We start from the raw sequence: 18,018 nt of genomic DNA on the forward strand, positions 1-18,018 counted from the left end.
CTCCTCCCTGGGCACCAAGAATGGCCTGCCAAGGCAGGGATGCTGGGGACTGGCAGCTGCAAGTGGGGCTCTGGGGGGAGTACAAGGGGAAGCCCCCAGCCAGGACACTGCTGGGTCAGCTCAGCTGAGAGTCAAAACATGAAACTGATGAGGGGGTGTGTGAAGTGACTTTGGCCTCTTTTAAAAATGAGACTCAAATAAATCTCTAGGTGGGGTGGGCAGAGCAGGATTGGGAGGAAAGGGGAGGCTTGTACAGCTGTGGATTGGGGCCCCCGAGATGGGCTGGAATGAGCCCTCTGGTCGCGAAGTGCTCCAGCTGAGAATCCTTTCCGCTGTAGCTGTTCAGCTTTGGAATGGGCCAGGCAAGAGGAAAGCGTCTGGTGATCGGGGAGGGCTTGTGCTGCTAGTGCGAGTGTGTCCAAGGACGGGCAAGTGAGAGGCAGCACAGGAACGGAAGCCTGGACTCCTGGGTTCCGTTGCCAGCCCACAAGGATTTATTGGTCAGAGCAGGGAGATGGGGAGCCAGGATTCCTGAGTTCTGTTCCCACTGCTGCTGACCCTGTTGTTCAGTCCCAGGTGAGTCACTTCCCAGCCCCATGCCTCAGTTTCTCCACTCTGTAACTAGCAATGCTGCTGGTGGTGTGTGTGCAGGGAAATTGGGCATTTCCATTCCTGCCTGCAGAAAAGCTGGGTGGTAGCAGCACTGAAGGGCAAACGTCCCACACCTTCTTGGAAGCGTGAACTCCATGGCATTACAGCCGTGCCCCCCTGAAACTGGTATCTGGCTCCTTAAACCCTGGGCTTGAATGCCCTTCCCCTAGGAGCCTCTCAACTGTCCATCACTTGGAACTTGCCAACCCAGTATGTCTCAGTGGGTGAGAACACAATTGTCTGAATGCAGGTGTTTGAAAGGGTTCAGGGCTCTTTTGTTCCCCTTTCCCATTCTCTAATCCTGGGCAGCCTCTGCTTCCTCAGAGGTGCCTTGTAAAACCCATCCCATATTTGATGGACCAATTCCTGTAGCCTCAAAACACTTCAGAGCTCTCTGATTCTAAGCCCATCTGCTACGTTAAGCCACCTTGTGCTTTATTCACCCTTGTCCCCAAAACCCCTTTGTCCAGAGGAGGGAGATGTAATTATTTTCCTGGTCTCAACTAGATGGGAGACAGCGGATCTGTTTGACACCGCCAGCTGCTGGGACTTTTGGGGGAGGCCTGTTCCAACAGAAACCTCCTTTCCTGCCTGGGGATGGGGCAGGATTGCAGCCCCACCCACAGACCACACATAAAACTGCCCTTCTGCTTTGCTGGGAATGGGAGTGGTACAGAATCTTCCATCATCCCTCTGCTCCCACACATCCTTTGGGGGTTCAAATGGAATGGACACTGGATCCCAACCCTCTCCCTGCCACACACACACGTTTTAGTTTTGCAAATGCAGCTCAAACCAAATGACAGTAACCAGCCCCTTGTCGCATCCTCATTTGCCCTCCCTCCTACTGAGCTATATTGGGGGGGCGGGGGAGGTATAACTTACTTTCACCTATTCTAATTTTTAACATCAGTAACTACCTGGGCCTTAACTTTGCCAGAATTTGATGGGCAAATACTGAGATCCACCCCTCTATGTCCAGTATTATTTGCAGGGATGAGATGTCGTTAACCCCCTCCTCCAACGTCATCTCCGTTGAGCGGAGCCTTCGCTTCCCATCTCAGAATACCAGGGGAAAGGGAAGGAGTTGGCTGGGCCTCTTGGGTGTGATTATTTTACTAACGAGAATGGGGTGGGGTTGGTGTCCCCCTGCATCCCATGGGGGTGTGGGGGGGGTGTAATTCCAAAGTTGGTCCCTCCATCTCTGTACAGAGCTGTCACCATGGGTGCTTTGGGCTGTCCCCTACTGGAAAGGGGCATGCGTGTGTGTGAAGTATTGACCTGTTCTGGAGTTTAGGGAGGGGATGGGACATGCTGGTCAGCACTGGAGCTTAAAGATGGGGGGTGGGAGGGGAAGAGACTTCCTGGCTTGTGGATTTTCAGAGTTCTGGTGGGGATGGGGTTTCATGCTTTGAATACAGTTGTTTTCCTTCTATTTATTGAAATGGTTGATAGGAGACAGTTCTTCCTGTAGGGTTTGAAATGCATGGGGGGCCGCAGTGACCAAAGAGAGCACACACCACGCCCCCTGCCCAAAAACTGACCATTGCCTCCAATCCCACTGCTTTCCTGTGTCCAGCTCTTTGACTGGGCCTTAGTCCAGATCTGCTGTTTTGCAACCTCCCAAGCTCCCACCCTTTTCTGCTTTGCTAGCCCTGGGGTAGGGGAGGTGGCATGGGACTTAGGGTGGAAGGCAGTAGAGGAAAAATATCACCTTCCTCACAAGCCACTGCCAGTGGAAAGGAGAGCTATGAACATAAGTCCTGTAGGCTTCCCCAATGGGTGGGAGCTATTTGTGGTGGGGGATGAAGGGGCTGGAATCTGAACCTCTTCCCCTCCCTTGTGTTGGTTCCACCATGAGCCAGAGGGTTGGATCGGGCCCATGTCCGTTAGCATGACCCTATGGTTAGGGTGTTGGGGTAGGGGTTGTGATGGGCCACTGCTATGGAACGGATGAGCCCTGTAGCCATCAAATGCTCCCACTGAGGGTTGGCCACTTGAGTTGTTGAATGCCCATTGGGTGTGTTGGGGGAAAGATCCTGGCTGTAATGACTGCCTTGCTCCCACCTCCCAGGAAGGTGACATGACTAATGAATGACACCGTCTCTAACACTACAGCAATATCCTGTATTGTTATTAAACTTGATTTTGGCTACAGCCGGAGCAATGTGTTACTGCCCCCTTCCCTCCCCGCTTCCCAAGTCCGACAGATCTGGGGATGAATGCTGCGTGTGCATCTCTCTCCAGGGCTGCTTTGGACAAGGCCAGGCTGGGGCTCAGTAAAACTCCTCCCTGTATTCGATAGTCAGGTAGTCCAGGCAGAAGCGGCCCACGAAGAGGGCGAAGTTCATCACTAGAAGGGATAGAGCCAGAGCCCTGGTCAAGGGGATGGGAATGGGGTTCACAGTTTCCCTTTGCGACTGGACCAGAGGGGCAGCTAAACAGCTGGAGTCCTCCCCAGAATAACTGAGTGTCCACACATTCACCCTCACGCACACGGGTCCCCCGGCTGTGCCCCTGTGTGGTTCTGAGTCATGCTCAGAAATCTCCTGAGCTGGGGAGCCTAAATCCCAGCTGCCATACCCCATGCAAACTGGCTTTGGAAGGTGCTCCCACTGGAGCACACTTCTCAGCTAGAGTTGAGGATAGAACCCAGTAATCCTGACTCCTGCTCCTCCCCACAACCACTTAAACTGGTTAGACTCATCTGAGTTTCCCCTGTTGCCCTTGCTGTGAACACCCATCAGTTCAGGCATCTGGCTGGAGTTACTTACCCAGCGAGGTCAGGGCAAACCCCCTGAGAACCTTGTCGTTGGCCTCCAAAGTGTAAAATGTTCCAAGCAAGGCCCAGTAAAAGCTCATCACATGAGATACCTGCAGAGACCAATGCAAATGGTCAGGGAGATGGTCAGGACCCTTCCCTGATCTGTCACTCCCCGGTGCTAACCTGTTAGACCCCACTCCCCTCCTAAATGTCTTACTACTCCTGCCCAGAGATGAGAATAGAACCCAAGAGTCCTAATACTGCCCTCCTCACAGCCCTCATACTATAGTCATCCCTCAGTATTCAAATGTATAAGGGGTATAGAAATGGCCAACCTGGATTGAACCTAAGGTCTGACAGTGGCCAGCGCCCGTAGATCCCTGTCCAGTAGGGATGGGTTATCTCCACTTCAGAGATGAGGTGACTTGCCTGAGGTCACAGAGTCTGTGGCAGAGATTGGAGTAGAAAGCAGGTGTCCAAAGTACCTGACTAGTGCCTTAACCTCTAGGCCAAGCTGCAAGACACAAGGAGCAAGGGGACTCCCCTTACCAGTAGTACTGTGGTGCCATGAAAGCTCATGAGATCGAACTTCTGGGTCACAGTGAAGTGGTAGAGGTCTCCTCCGAAGATACCCATGTGAACCAGCAGCAGCAGGAGGGAGGCAGTGGTGAAGATTACTTTGCTGGGGAAAGTGACGGTGACAAAGGGGTCCTTCCAGCTCATACCTCCCCATCCCATGCTAGGTGTAGGGACCATCTGCTTGGTAACTTTGATGCTGACCATGGTGCTGGGAGAGGGTAATTAGCTCCAGGAGGCAGGCTGGAGGCTGTTTGTAGTGATGGCGTGACCTCACTGCAGGCTAGGAGTGGTTTGGAATCCTTGCTGAGGTCATAAAGAACTGAGAGTTCTAGAAGGGTTTGCAGAACATCCATAGGGGCTAGAGAAGGGATTGCAGAAGGTTGAGTGGAGGGACACTGGGAGAGGGGAAAAGAGGATACAGGATGGGGAATCATTATGAACTCTTACCCCCAACTTGAGATATCACAGCAATAAACAAATTAGATTGTCCCCATGCATGATAGATTATAGATGGATAAATGAGCATGTATGGGAATATTAGATGGGGATGAGATGGATGGATGTCTGGACAGATTAGATGGTATGTGAGGGCACGGACTGGTAGATGGGTTGGATGCATTAGATGGGTGTGGAAAGGGAGGGATGGATAGATTAGATGATGAGTGTGCCTGGGGATAGTTAGATTTATGGATGGATGCACAGATTAACTAGACTAACAGATTGTAATAATTGAGAAATTCTACGGTAACAGCATGATGTCATAAACCAGTTTGAAGGTGTCATGTGGTAAAATAAGGACCAGGATATGTCATAAAATCACGCCTGTGTGCTGACATCATAAAACAGTCTGGGAAATGCTGTGTAGATGTCTGATTAATTCATATGTGCATGGAACTGGATGTCATATGCTAACATGGTGACATCACAGCACGATAGGGCACTGCCACAGGCTCAGGGAACCACGCAGCGCCTGTGATGTCATTGGCTCATTACAAGATATCATTCAGTTGCAATGCCACCTTCAAAATGTCACCTTCTTGTCGTGGTCACAGTTGCCCTCCCCCGGCCGCCAAAGGCTTATTGTAGAGCTAGAGGCTATTGTCTGCCAAACAGCGCGTCGCTGCTTCCCACTGGCGACGCGTCGGTACAGGGGATCTTTGCTGAATCAAGAGAACGCTTCCGCTTCCGGAAGTGACCTCACCGCCATTGGGGGTGAATGTTCTCGACAAAACTTCACTGATCCCGGAAATGACCTCATCATCGTTGGCGGGGGGGGGGGGATGTGCTCAACAGAACGTCACTGATCCCGGAAGTGACCTCAGTGTCTTTTTTCCCGTCCAAACAAACCTGTGTGGCTCTCGGCCGGGGGAGGATGTCGGTTCCCCAGGGGGGTCCCCTGCCGGGGCCGGCCGAGCCCGGCTCGGAGCCGCCGGGCGGGAAGCGGCGGCCGCACGGGATGCTGAAGCTCTACTACGGGCTGCCGGACCCGGCGGGGGAGGCTCGGGGCGGCCTGCCCCCAGGAGGGGATCCCGGGGGACCTACTGACATCAATGGGGCGCACTTCGACCCGGAAGTGTTCCTCACTAAGGTGCTCCCTGACGCTGGATGTGCTCAGACCCAGGGGGACCCTCAAAACCTATGGATCCCTGTGTACCAAGGTCCTCCCCCCAATATTCCTCTATGAGCCCCCCACACACTGACCCCTCTGCCGGACTCCCCCCACGCCTGGATCGCCGAGCCCTGCCCGAGGAGCCTCCCCTCCCATACTGATTCTCTAGGGTTCGCCCCTCAAGTCCCTGGTTTACCCCTACCAGGGACGCAGACTCCTGCGGGGTAGCTCCCCCGGCAGCACTTCCCACACACACTTCCCTCCCTGGAACCCTGTCACAGCAGTGACTGCACCTGGGGATTCTCCCCAAAAGGGCTTGACTTTATAGCCTGTCTCTCAGGGAAACCATCCTGTCAAACCCATTTCAATATCGCAACCCCTGCCGGTGACTATTGCCTGCCTCCCCTGGGGAGCCCTCCTTTCTGCTCCCTCCTATGCACCTCCATCCCCCAATATTGGGCGGGCTGTGGGTCATGATTATGGGGTACCAGCAGAATAGGGGAGTTCAGGCCTGAGATTGATGGGGCTGCAGGTTGGCTTGAGGTGCACCAGCAGAGCTGGGGAGGGCACATAGTCTAGGCCTGAAATTGTAGGGGGCTGCAGATCAGTATTGAGGGGAATTGGCAGAACTGTAGGCCTAAGCCCAGGGTTGAGATAATGGGGAAACAGGTGGGGATTGAAGGGCACTGGCAGAGCTGGCATCCCTGTCTATGCCCCTCACTCACTGTTACTCTCCCTAGCTGCGGAAGGAGTGCTCACTAGCCCAGCTTATGGACTGTGAGACTGACATGGTAAAGCAGATCCGCGCCCTGGACAGCGACATGCAGACCCTGGTCTATGAGAACTACAACAAGTTCATCTCAGCCACAGGTACCATGCAGGGCTGCCCAGATCCCAATCATCCATATGTGGCCTTAGCATTGGGACTGAATCTTTGGGCCTGGCTGATTTCCTTCTTCTACTCCCCAGACACAATCCGCAAGATGAAGAATGACTTCAAGAAGATGGAGGACGAGATGGATTGCCTGGCTGCCAACATGGCTGTCATCACGGAGTTCAGCGCCCGCATCAGCAGCACCCTGCAGGACCAGCATGAGCAGATCACCAAGCTCTCGGGTACTGGCCACAAGCCGCCCTCTGAGCCAGCTGAAAAGATCCAAGGGTCTGATGTGGGGTGGTAGGGATACGGTGCTGAATAGGCTCATTGGTTTGATCCAGGGCAGTAGGGATGGCGTCTGGAGGCATGTCAGGCTAGATGAGCTCATCGGTTGTATCCGATACAGGAAATCCTATGTGAGGTTCAAGAGCAGAGAGGATTTTGGGAGAGGGTGGCAGGTGTGCTGTCCTCTGCCTTGGCTGGGCCAAGACGCCAAGTCCCTTCTCAGGAGACAGGGACTCAGGAGTGGATCTAGGGCTTCCAAGGATAGAAATGAGGTGTGGAGGGAAGCCTGGGAAGGAGAGCCCTGTAGCTGCACTGTTCAGTCCCCTGCTTGGCCAGTGCTGTGGCTGCTCTTCTCCACAGCTAGGGAAGGCAGTATTACCCTGGTTTCCCTGCTCTAGGGCCAAGATGGAAGCTGATGGAGCGGGAAGAGCAGCCCAGCAAACCACCCAGTGACCAGAAGAATCAGGATAGAACAGGGGTGGTGGGAGGGTCCATGAAGAGCTACAGGCCATATCCTGCCTGAGCAGCTGAAGAAGGGCATAGGGAGGAGGTGCGTGCTAGGGGATGCTGGCACTGCCTCTAACAGGGTTTCTCTGGATCCCAGGGGTCCACACGCTCCTGCGCAAGCTACAGTTTCTCTTTGAGCTGCCTGCCCGCCTCACCAAGTGTGTGGAGCTGGAGGCCTATGGACAGGCAGTGCGCTACTACAGCAAAGCCCGCTCTATCCTGCACCAGTACCAGCACATGCCCTCCTTCCAGGGCATCCAGGACGACTGCCAGAAGATCATGGCCAACCTGGCGCAGAAGCTGCGGGAGAAATTCAGGTACAGGCCCTTGGATCTGATCCAGTGTTGGGAGAGTGGACAAAGAGCGAGGTGGGACAGCTGCATTGGTCTGACCCAGAGTGGGAGGGATACCAGGGTAGATGGGAGCAAAGGTCTGATCCAAAGGATGATAGGTTAACTATTACCTTAATCACCCAACTTCCCCCATTCATTTCAGTCGGTTTGTTAACTCTGAAACTTAATGTCAACACAAATAGTGACGGCATGGTGGAAATCGGCAACATTGAGGTCTATCATTAGGTTTCAGAATTATTACCCCAATTGAGTCAAATGGACTGGATTCCAGGTCCAGAAGCTGGATGCTGTTGTTAATTCCCATAGCCATCCCTTAAACCCTACTGCAGGTGCATTGGGAGTGGGGGGTCCATGTCTCAGCTCCCCTGCCATTTCCAATGTCCTCTCCTTTCCTTGGTAGGGACGGGGGCTCTGGGGCAAAGGACCTGGCTGAGTGCGTGGAGCTGCTGCTGCAGCTGGATGAACCAGCAGAGGAGCTGTGTGACGAGTTCCTTTCCCATGCCCGCTGCCGGTTGGAGGCTGAGCTGGAGGCCCTAGAAGCAGAGCTGGGGCAGCCAGGTGGTGCCCCTATCACTGACATCCTGGAGTTCATCGACCGTGGCTGCAACATCTTTGTCAGCAACATGTGCCTGGTGATCGCCTCCTACCAGGAGCTGTTTGTCAGCCGAGAAGGGGTGCAGGGCATCACCCGCATGGCACAGGACAAGCTGGTGGCCTTTGTCAACTCCCTCATGGAGACATACTTCTCCCTGGTGGAGCGGCGCATCCAGCTGGAGAAAGGGGTCGGGGACAACTCACTGCTGGTGCGGGCCCTGGACCGCTTCCACCGGCGCCTACAAGCCCTGGCCAAGCTGCTGCCGGCCTCCAATGTGGCAGCAGAGGGCACGGAGATTGTGGTGCGGGCTGCCAAGGAGCGCATCCGCCAGTACCTGCTGGCCCTGCAGAGCTTCTACCAGGACTGTCTGACAGATGTGCGCCAGTCGCTAGCTGCCCCACGCCTGGCAGGCAAGGAGAGCCCCAACCTGGCCGAGCTGCTGGGCACCATCTCGGCCTCTGTCCTTAACCAGATCAAGTCGGTGCTCACCTACGTCCACCTCTTCACAGCAAAGGACATCACCTTCTCCAACAAGCCCTACTTTAAGGTGACACCGCCTGGGGGGGAGGAGGGGACTGTGAGCCATGGGAGTTAGAGATTTAGAGTCAGGTATATTCAGTTTCTCCTCCAACAGTTCTAATGCCCCTCAGCAATCCCTAGCTCTTCTAGCCCTTTTCATCAGGACATCTTCAAAGCTCTATATAAGGGCGGTCGCTATCATTAGCTCCATTCGTAGAGATGAGGAAACCCAAAAGAATGGTCCAGGGGTTCAGGCACTAGCCTAGGACTTGGGAGACAGGTTCAATTTCCTGCTCTGCCACAGGCTTCCTCTGTGACCTTGGGCAAGTCACTTAGCCGCTCTGTGCCTTGGTTTCCCCATCTGTATAAGGGGGATAATAGCACTGGGGGCAGGGGTGAAGCCACAGGGGGCTGTGGTGGGGGCTGGCAACCGGGCCTGCAGTCAGGTGTGGTGGGGGCTGGCAACCGGGCCCGCAGTCAGGTGCGGCTCTGCTCTGCTCCGCTCCCAGCCCCACCCCACCCCGAGGCTGGGGCCAGGCACAGGGCCGGGAATGTGGCTGGGGACGGGACCAGAGCTGTGGGCAGGGAGGGGCTGGGTGGTGCTCCCTCCCCAACCCTGGGGCTGGCCTGGTCTCTGCTGCCCCCTGCTCCTGAAGGTTCCTCCATGGCCCCCTGGAGTGGCACGCCTCCCAGTTTGGTGACCTCTGGAATAATGTGTTCCATGCAGATACTGTTCTGTATCAGTGTGCAGGGGTTTCCTGACTGCTGCTGGGCCCTTCCTGACTTCATAACTGTCTTCAGAGCTGCGGCCTTTATGAATGTCCCGTCCCCCACAAGGACTTTGTGCAATTGAGACTACACCATAGATGTGCCTTTTTATGTTGATACACAATTCAGCTGTGTGCTTTGTCTCCTGAACTAAGGAGCCATGTGGGACTTCCCGAGATTCTAAAATCAGAAGGGACCATTATGATCACCCAGTGCTCTCCCACGCACCCAGGCTATAGAATTTTCCCCAGACGCTGGATTAAAGCATGAAAGAGATCTAGTTTAGAAAGAGATCTAGTTTTGCTTTAAAGACTCCAGGCGGTGGCCAGCCCATGGCTCCCCTGGTGAACTGTTCCAGGGTTTATTCACCCTCCCTGCTAGGAAATTGCTTTATTTCAAAGTTACATTTGTCTAACTTCAACTTCCAGCCATTGGATCTTGCTATGCCTTCGTCTGGTGGACTGAAAAGCCCCGTCTATCAGATAGATTTTCAAACTGGCTTATGTGCAGAGAAGAGTTCCTAGGCTGATGAGGAGAAAGGAGAGCTGATCTTAGGGAAGGAGACTGAAAGAGCTGGGCTTGTTTAGATTGGTCAGACGAAGGCCAGGAGGGGCTCTGACTGCTTTCTATCCATACAGCAGAGGGGCAAACCCCAGGGAGGGAAAGAGCTATTGCAGCTAAAGGACAGTGTTGGCACAAGAACAAATGGGGATAAAGTGTCCAGGAATCAGCTGAGGCTGGAATTGAGAAGGTTTCTACCCATCAGAGGAGGAAGGGTCTGGAACAGCCTCCCAGCAGGTGGAGTGGGGGGCAAAGAGCCCAGCTAGTTTTACAAGGGAGTTTGTGGCCGGGATGATATGGCCTGGTTACTTGTGATAGGAGGAGTTGGACTCAGTAACCTAGAAGGTCCCTTTGAGTCCTATGTCCCTGTAACTTTTTCCTGTATCTTTCTCCCTAATCCCAACCCACAGCTCCCAGGACTCCTCCCACTATGACATTTCTGCTGGTGCCCTTCGATCCCCACCCACATCCCCACCAGGTCTGTCGTCTGGGTGTATTCCATGGGCAGTCCTCATCTGGGGGAGCAGACATGGAGTGGGGAGATGGTGTCAGGATAGCTGCCTGGCTCCAGGAGGAGCCACTCTACCGGGCAGCAAGAGAAAGTGCTGAACCCCCCTCCCCCCCCCCCATTTCATCCCCCAGGGTGAGTTCTGCAGCCAGGGTGTCCGCGAGGGCCTGATCATTGGCTTCATCAAGTCCATCTGCCAGACGGCACGGCAGTTCTGTGAGACCACAGGGGACAAGGGTGGCTCCACTCCCCCCGCCCTGCTGCTCCTGCTCTCCCGCCTCTGCCTGGACTACGAGACCTCCACCATCAGCTACATCCTCACCTTGACCGACGAGCAGTTCCTAGTGCAGGTGGGCAGGCACCAACCCCTGGGACCCGGGAGCAAGGAGGAAACACACCCCCGCCCCCGAGATCCTGATCTGGGATCCAGGCCCTCAATATGCGGGGAGGGGAGTCCCTGTCTGTCTGGCTCTGGGGATTCTCCATGTGGGACCCCATGTTCAATTCAAAGCCCCTCAATACCCAAGGCCTCCTTTCCCATCAAGGGCTAGTAGGATGGACCTAGACAAGGGTGGAGGAGGCAGTCTCCATCTGAGGGGTTTGAGCCCCGAAGAGGAGCGTGTTAGGAGGTGGCCCCAGGGAGTGTGACTAAGCCAAATTTCCAGGGGATGTTCCCTGGGGTTGGGATCCCCAGGGCTGGGGAATTGTCTGCCCAGGGGAAGGGATGGGATATATGTATTCAAGCTGGATGGCAGTGGGAGATCTAGTGAGTGGGCATGCGCCCCCCTGAGCTCTGCTGCATGCCACAGGGTTTCCTGTCAGGTCCCAGCTGATCTGACCACCCCACTCCTTCAGTGGGTGTGAGATTCCATCCCCACCTGCAGGCAGTGGGGACATGGGGAGCATCAGGGATGGGGGCAGCTTGGGGGGAAGCGATGTATGGATGGCACTGGGCAGGGTAGGATGGGGGCAGCCCATGCCGTCTTGAGTGCCCCTACTCCACATGGAGCAGGTGGTGCTGGGTGGCACGTGGGGAAGGGTGGGGGCAGCCTATCCCTCCTGAGTGCCCCTCGTGGAGCTAGTGGGTGTTGGGGAAAATGCCCTGTCCGGCACTACTGACCCGCTGTTCTCCCTCCCTAGGACCACTCCCCCATCACCCCGGTTACCAGCCTGTGTGCGGAGGCCCGCGAGGCGGCCCAGAGGCTGCTCAACCACTACGTGAAGGTGCAGGGGCTGATCATCTCGCAGATGCTGCGCAAGAGTGTGGAGACACGCGACTGGGTCAACACCATTGAGCCACGCAACGTGCGGGCCGTCATGAAGAGGGTGGTGGAGGACACCACCTCCATCGACGTGCAGGTCAGTGGGGAAAAGGAGGATCCAGGGCTTCCTGTACCCCCAGGGACCCCGCACTCACCCAGGCTTCTTGCCTCCCCCCTTGCAGGTGGGGCTCCTGTACGAGGAGGGCGTCCGCAAGGCCCAGAGCAGCGACTCCAGCAAGAGGACCTTCTCTGTGTACAGCAGCTCCCGGCAGCAGAGCCGCTATGCACCCAGCTACACACCCAGGTCAGGGGGCTGCAACGGGGTGTGTAGTGGGTCAGGACTGAGGGGCACTGGCGGGGGGAGTGCAGGGCTGGAAAAGCAGGGGGCTGCAGGTCAGAAGTGAGGGGCACCGGCTGGGCTGGGATAGCAAGGGGCTGCAGGTCAGAACTGAGGGGCACCGGCAGAGCTGGGATAGCAGGGGGCTGCAGGTCAGAACTGAGGGGCACTGGCAGAGCTGCAGTGAGGTGTCTATCCTCCTAGCTACATGTTGGGGTGAGTGGCCTGCACGAAGGCAGGTGGGCCTGCTCCTACCTGCACCCCAGAGGAGGGGGGGCTTTGACCCTGTGTTTCACTCCCAGACGCAGCCTCAAGTGAGGAGGGCTGCCCAGATCCAATCCCCTGCTGTGCAATGGGGTTCCTGGCTGCTGGTGAGTGTGTAACCCCTTGTCTCTGCCTCTCCCCCCACCCCTCCCCGTGCAGTGCCCCCCTGGACACTAACCTCCTGAGTAACATTCAGAAGCTGTTCTCTGAGCGCATCGACATCTTCAGCCCCGTGGAGTTCAACAAGGTGAGCAGAGCTGCCACCCTGGGGGTGGGGGAGAGCCCCCCACAGATCAGAGCCCGCTAAACTCAGCTTGTCCTCTAGCTCCTCCCCCACCCCCCCAGTGCATCAGAGCAGGGACACAGCTCCCAACACTCACTCCATCTGATCACAGTGGTCTCTTCTGGCCTTAGGCTCTATTAATCTTCAATGGACCCCCTCTCCCCCCAGTGCATTAAAGGAGAAACAGAGCTCCCCACACACCTCCCCTGTCCTCTGGGGACCCTTCCCTCCAGAGCTGTCACACATCCACTCCATGTTCACTCACACTTCCCTGTTCCCTAGCTGCCACTGACCCCCTTGCCCCTCTGGCTGGGGGTGCAGCCCAGACCTGGCCTCATTCCTCCACAAGAGACTTCTGCCACATAGGGAGTCCTGGGGGTGATTCTTCCCCTCTGTGTCCTCCAAGCCCGTAGGGGACAGTGCTTGAATGACCTCCCCACCCACCCCCCAGGTCTCCGTCCTGACCGGCATCATCAAGATCAGCCTGAAGACCTTCCTGGAGTGCGTGCGGCTGCGGACCTTCGGGCGCTACGGCCTGCAGCAGATCCAGGTGGACTGCTACTATCTACAGCTCTACCTGTGGCGCTTTGTCTGCGATGAGAACCTGGTGCACTTCCTGCTAGATGAAATCGTGGGCAGCACAGCCCACCGCTGCCTGGACCCTGTGCCCATGGAGCAGAGTGTCATTGAGGTCATCTGTGAGAGGGGCTGATATGAGGGGAGTCAGCCCAGCCTCGAGGCAGACGCTGGCTTGCTCCTATGCGGGGAGCGGACACATGTCCCCCTCAGACTCATCCATTTCACCAGATCTTTCCCACACCAGATGGTTGTGAGGGGTGCCTGAGAGCATGGCGGAGAATGGCCTGTGAACATATTGGGGGGTGGGAGGTAATGCCCTGTGAACACCCTGTGAACATTCTCACTGCTGCTAGCCTGGATCTTATTGGGCAGGGAGGGGAATGTGCTGAATAAAACATACCATGATCTGATCATGTCTCTGCTGCTCATTGCAAGCTCTGGGGTTGGCTCCCCTCTATTGGCCTCAATTTCAGAGACCCCGTGTCATGTACGGCTTCCCTGTGCCTTGTTACTTGCAGGGTCTGAACTTCCCCTCCCATCTAGCACTAGCTCCTCCTCTGTCTTTCCTGGATGTGGGCGCAAGAGCTTTTGCCTTTGCAAGCTGCCATGTGCAACTGCCTCTCTGTATTTCTCCATATCATCCCTTCTCCCATTCCTTCTCTCCCTCCTGTTGTTTCCCTTTGTGCGGTTTATAGAATCATAGCAACGTAGGACTGGAAGGGACCCCAAAGGTGATCTGGTCCATCCCCCTGCACTGAGGCAGGATCAAGTATACCTTGACTATCCCTGCCAGGTGTCTATCCAATAAGGGGATTCTGCCTGCTCCCTGTGTAACCTGTTCTAGTCCTTACCTATTGTTGGGGTTAGAAAGTCCAACTTGAATCTCCCTTGCTGCAATCTAATCCATTTACTTCTCTTCCTACTCTATGTGGACATGGAGAACAACTAAGCTTTATAACAACCTTTTGCACGTAAGTGTGGTGCCCAAAACAACACAGGGCTCCAGTTGAGGCCTCACCTCAAGTACAGCAAGTACAGTTACATCCTGTGTCTTACCTACAACGCTCCTGTTACTACATCCCAGATGACATTTGCTGTTTTTGCAACAGCATCACAGCCTTGAATCATATTCAACTTGAGATCCACGATGTCGCCCTCCAGTTCCTTTTCTGCAGTACTGCTGCCTAGCCAGTTATTTCCTATTTTGTACTTGTGTGTTTGGTTTTTCCTTCCCCAGTGTAGTGTTTTGCACTTGGTTTTTATTGACTTTCATCCTATTGATTTCAGACCAATTCATCCAAGGTCATTTTGAATTCTAATCCTGTCCTCCAAGTGCTAGCAACCCCCTTCAGCTTTGTGTCATCTGCATTTTTATAAGCATACTCTCTACTGCATCATCTAAGTCATGAATGGAAATATTAAATAGATACATCCTCCCAGTTTACAGCAAACCATTGATAACTACCCTTGAGAACAGTGTTTGAACAGTTATGCCCCCATTTTTTAGTAATTTCATATTTTCCTAGTTTGCTTCTGAGACTGTCATGTGGGACTGTGTCAGAAGTCTTACTCAAGTCCAGATATATCACATCTACTGCTTCTCCTCTATCCCCTAGGCTAGTTATCCTGTCAAAGAAGGAAATTAGGTTGGTTTGGCATGATTTGTTCTTGACAAATCCACGTTGGCTATTCCTTATAACCTTATTATCCTCTAGGGGCTTACAAACTGATTGTCTAATAATTTGTGCCTGTATCTTTTTCTGGGTATCAAAGTTAGGCAGACTGAGTCTATAATTCCCTGGGTCCTCCATTTCCCCCCTTTTGGAAGATGATAGGTGTTATCCCAAGTCCTCTGGGACCTCACCCATTCTCCCGGAGTTCTTGAAGATAACCACTACTGGTTTGCAGATTGCTTCAGCATGTTCCTTAACTACCCTATGGTGCATTTAAGAAGGCCCTGCTGACTTGAATATATCTAACTTAGCTACATATTCTTTAACCTGTTCTTTCCCTATTCTGGAATGTGTTCTTCCTTCTCCCTTTTTAATAGTAACTGTATTAAGTATCTGGTCCCAACTAACCTTTTTAGTAAAGACTGAAACAAAAAAGGCATTAAACACTTCAGCCTCCCCTGTGTCAGCCATTATTTGCTCTCCTTCCCCATTAAGTAATGGCCCTGCACTTTCCTTTGTCTTTCTCTTACTTCTGTTTTTGCAGGAAGGGAGATGCTGACCACAGTACGGTTGCCATGCACAAGGGAAAATGCCTGCAGTGACCATGGCCTGAAACCACAGGATTCTCCCATCTTCATTCTTCAGGGTGGGAGCGGTGGAGTGTCACTCTGTTTTTGTAACAGCACTGTGCGTGCAGGAATTTAAATCCACTTTTCATCCAGGTCAGAGGTAATTGCCTGGGGCAGATTCTACCAATAAATGGGATTGGTTTGTCATATCCTTCAGAGAGAGACAAAGGGTGGTTTACACTGGGAACTTACAGCTGTATAACTACATGGAGAGAGATGCAGCTATGCTGACCTAATCTCCGGTGTAGATGGCGCTAGGTTGATGGAAGAATTCTTCTGTTACCCTAGCGACTGCCTCTCGGGAGGTGGATTATCTACACAGATGGGAGAACCCTCCTGTCGGCACAGGTACTCTTTACACTGAAGCGCTACAGTGGCGCGGCTGTAGCTGTAATGGTTTAAGTGTAGACATACCCTACGCCTCACTTGCACCTGCCTCTTGGGTGGGCCATGGCAGCTGTTTATACAAAGACCACTCACCCAGTGCCAAGGGTATGTCTGTACCGCAGATGAAGGTGTGACTAGTGTGAGAGAGCATACCACTGCTAGCTTTAGTCTAGAGGGTGCAGGTAACGACACCCGTGCAGATGTGGCATCATAGACTTCAACACAGGCTAGCCACTCAGATAAGTAGCCATGGTCCCTGGCAGGCTTCTCCTGGGATTGCTAGCCCATGCTGATGCCTGTGCCACCACAGCGTCATTGCTGTTGTTACTCGTGCTAGCTATATGAAAGCTAGAGGCGTAAGTCTAGCCTTGCTACACTTACACCTTAATCAGCGGTGTACATATACCTTTAGGTTTAGCTGCCTCTGGGGTGGGACACCACCGCTGTTTATACAAAGACTGCTCACCACTTGCTGAAATTTACCTGTTTCTGGTGTAGAGTGTAGCAAGCATTAACACTGTGCCAAAGCATCAGTTTAGGACAGGGAGTAAAAGGGGAGGGACAGCCCCCACCCCTGATCTACCTGGGACTATCAGGGGCGACTGATGACAGAACTGACCTAGGCTGGCATTTGGGTAGTGAGGTGCATTTAATGCTTCTGCGCTTGGGAAAAATGTCTTTAATCTGCACGAGGGGTTAGAACCACAGCATTGTGTGTCTGCCAAAAAACTACAGCAGAGCAGCGGGCGCCACACCAACCAGCAGGGTATCCCACCACACAGTGCCCTGGTAGTATCAGCACTGCTGCTTAGGGGAGTGTGCCCCCTACCCTGCTCCATGCAGCACAACACCCCTTAATGCCACACTGGTGCCAGCACTGACTCTGAGGGGACAGTGCCCCCTTACTGAGCCCCCACCCCACTCCCTGTACCACAGTGCCCCCTCGCAACACATGGGGGCATCTGCACTGATCCCAAGGAGAGGCAACCTACACCACTCCCTGCAACACCTCTACCTGATCTCCCATCTACATCCTGGCCAGGCTTAACTCTAGGGGGTAACCAGCTCACAGCAGTCGGCTCTTTCTTTACTACCCACCCCAAGGGCAGCAAGAGCTTCTTGCTTAGAAGGGGCCTTTTCACAGCTGCGTGGTGCTTCCTGCATCCCCAACGCTGGGCCCCTATGCAGTCAGAACACCCCTGGTTTCGTAACTTGGACCGATCCTGTTTGCTTCAGAGGACGGCACGTGCCCCATGACCTGGCACTAGTTCAGGCTGTGATGAAAGGGCCACAGTTGGGTAACACTCCCGAGCACCCTGTAGTTACCCGGGGTCCTGGGACACTCTGTGCGCAGAGAGTTTAACCCCTTGTGCCCTGCAGCGCCGCTCAGGGAGATTCCAGGGTTGGGCAAGCGAACATGCTCTGACACGGAGGTAAATCACAACCTGGGAAAATACCAGTTCTAGGAGGCAGTGGTGTGGGAGTTTGGTTCTCCCTGGCCAGGCTCTCTCCTGGCACGGTTGAAATGTCAAGTGTCATCACAGAGCAGTTCCAGCTGCGGGTCTTGTCTCCTTTTCCTCCCTCCTAACATAGCGCCAAAACGTGGTCCTGGCTAGGGCCCCCGGTTACCATTTCAGTGTTGGAGCAGCATTTACCATTGGCAGTGCAGTAGCCCCTACAGAGCCCTGATGAGATCGGGCTCCATTGGGCCAGGCACTGCACAGTCCTTCATTGAGACTTGGGCCCCATTGTAGCACAGACGGTGACTGAAATCAGAGCCGCATTGTATGGAGTGCTGCACAAACCCTGATCAAGATTAGGGCCTGCATTGTGCCAGGTGCTTCACAGACCCTGACCGAGAGTGGGGCCTCCACTGTGCTGGGGGCTGCCTATGCTTGATCAAGATTGGGGCCCCATTCTGCCAGGTGCTGCACAGACATTCAGCCCCTGTCCCAGGACAATCTAAATAGACAAGGCAGAGGAACAATTATTCTTCCCATTTCACAGATGGGAAACTGAGGCCCAGAG

General features: G+C 54.2%; 2 protein-coding genes across 3 annotated transcripts; one reads left to right on the forward strand and one right to left on the reverse strand.

Moving 5' to 3' along the window:
• Window positions 1-1,434: 1,434 nt before the first annotated feature.
• TMEM262 (transmembrane protein 262) lies at window positions 1,435-5,160 on the reverse strand. Of its 2 annotated transcripts, none has more exons than XR_010561545.1 (4): window positions 5,028-5,160; window positions 3,965-4,389; window positions 3,426-3,525; window positions 1,435-3,004 (listed from the first exon to the last, which is right to left on the reverse strand). XR_010561545.1 is itself a non-coding variant. In XM_065408132.1 (4 exons), the coding sequence occupies exons 2-4, from the start codon at window positions 4,196-4,198 to the stop codon at window positions 2,928-2,930; spliced, it is 411 nt and encodes a 136-aa protein (XP_065264204.1). In that variant the 5' UTR covers window positions 4,199-4,352; window positions 5,028-5,160; the 3' UTR covers window positions 1,435-2,927. The 2 variants fall into 2 exon arrangements, 1 of the variants encoding a protein (XP_065264204.1); XM_065408132.1 differs by having other exon boundaries at window positions 3,965-4,352.
• A 206-nt stretch (window positions 5,161-5,366) lies between these two features.
• VPS51 (VPS51 subunit of GARP complex) lies at window positions 5,367-13,710 on the forward strand. The gene is made up of 10 exons (XM_065407853.1): window positions 5,367-5,582; window positions 6,344-6,473; window positions 6,573-6,719; window positions 7,370-7,589; window positions 8,026-8,767; window positions 10,711-10,926; window positions 11,717-11,935; window positions 12,021-12,142; window positions 12,599-12,686; window positions 13,174-13,710. The coding sequence occupies exons 1-10, from the start codon at window positions 5,367-5,369 to the stop codon at window positions 13,432-13,434; spliced, it is 2,361 nt and encodes a 786-aa protein (XP_065263925.1). The 3' UTR covers window positions 13,435-13,710.
• The last annotated feature ends 4,308 nt before the right edge of the window (window positions 13,711-18,018 follow it).

Source organism: Emys orbicularis, chromosome 7, assembly GCF_028017835.1.
Source record: "Emys orbicularis isolate rEmyOrb1 chromosome 7, rEmyOrb1.hap1, whole genome shotgun sequence".
NCBI lineage: Eukaryota > Metazoa > Chordata > Testudines > Emydidae > Emys > Emys orbicularis.

Bases quoted from the DNA above. Each gene is read 5' to 3' on its own strand.
- TMEM262 (XM_065408132.1), bottom strand. From the start codon at position 4,198: ATGGTCAGCATCAAAGTTACCAAGCAGATGGTCCCTACACCTAGCATG. The intron at 3,526-3,964 runs GTAAGGGGAGTC...TGGTCTCTGCAG, and splicing joins ATGGCACCACAGTACTACTG to GTATCTCATGTGATGAGCTT. The intron at 3,005-3,425 runs GTAAGTAACTCC...TATCCCTTCTAG, and splicing joins GTTTGCCCTGACCTCGCTGG to TGATGAACTTCGCCCTCTTC.
- VPS51 (XM_065407853.1), top strand. From the start codon at position 5,367: ATGTCGGTTCCCCAGGGGGGTCCCCTGCCGGGGCCGGCCGAGCCCGGC. The intron at 7,590-8,025 runs GTACAGGCCCTT...TTTCCTTGGTAG, and splicing joins AAGCTGCGGGAGAAATTCAG to GGACGGGGGCTCTGGGGCAA. The intron at 8,768-10,710 runs GTGACACCGCCT...TTCATCCCCCAG, and splicing joins CCAACAAGCCCTACTTTAAG to GGTGAGTTCTGCAGCCAGGG.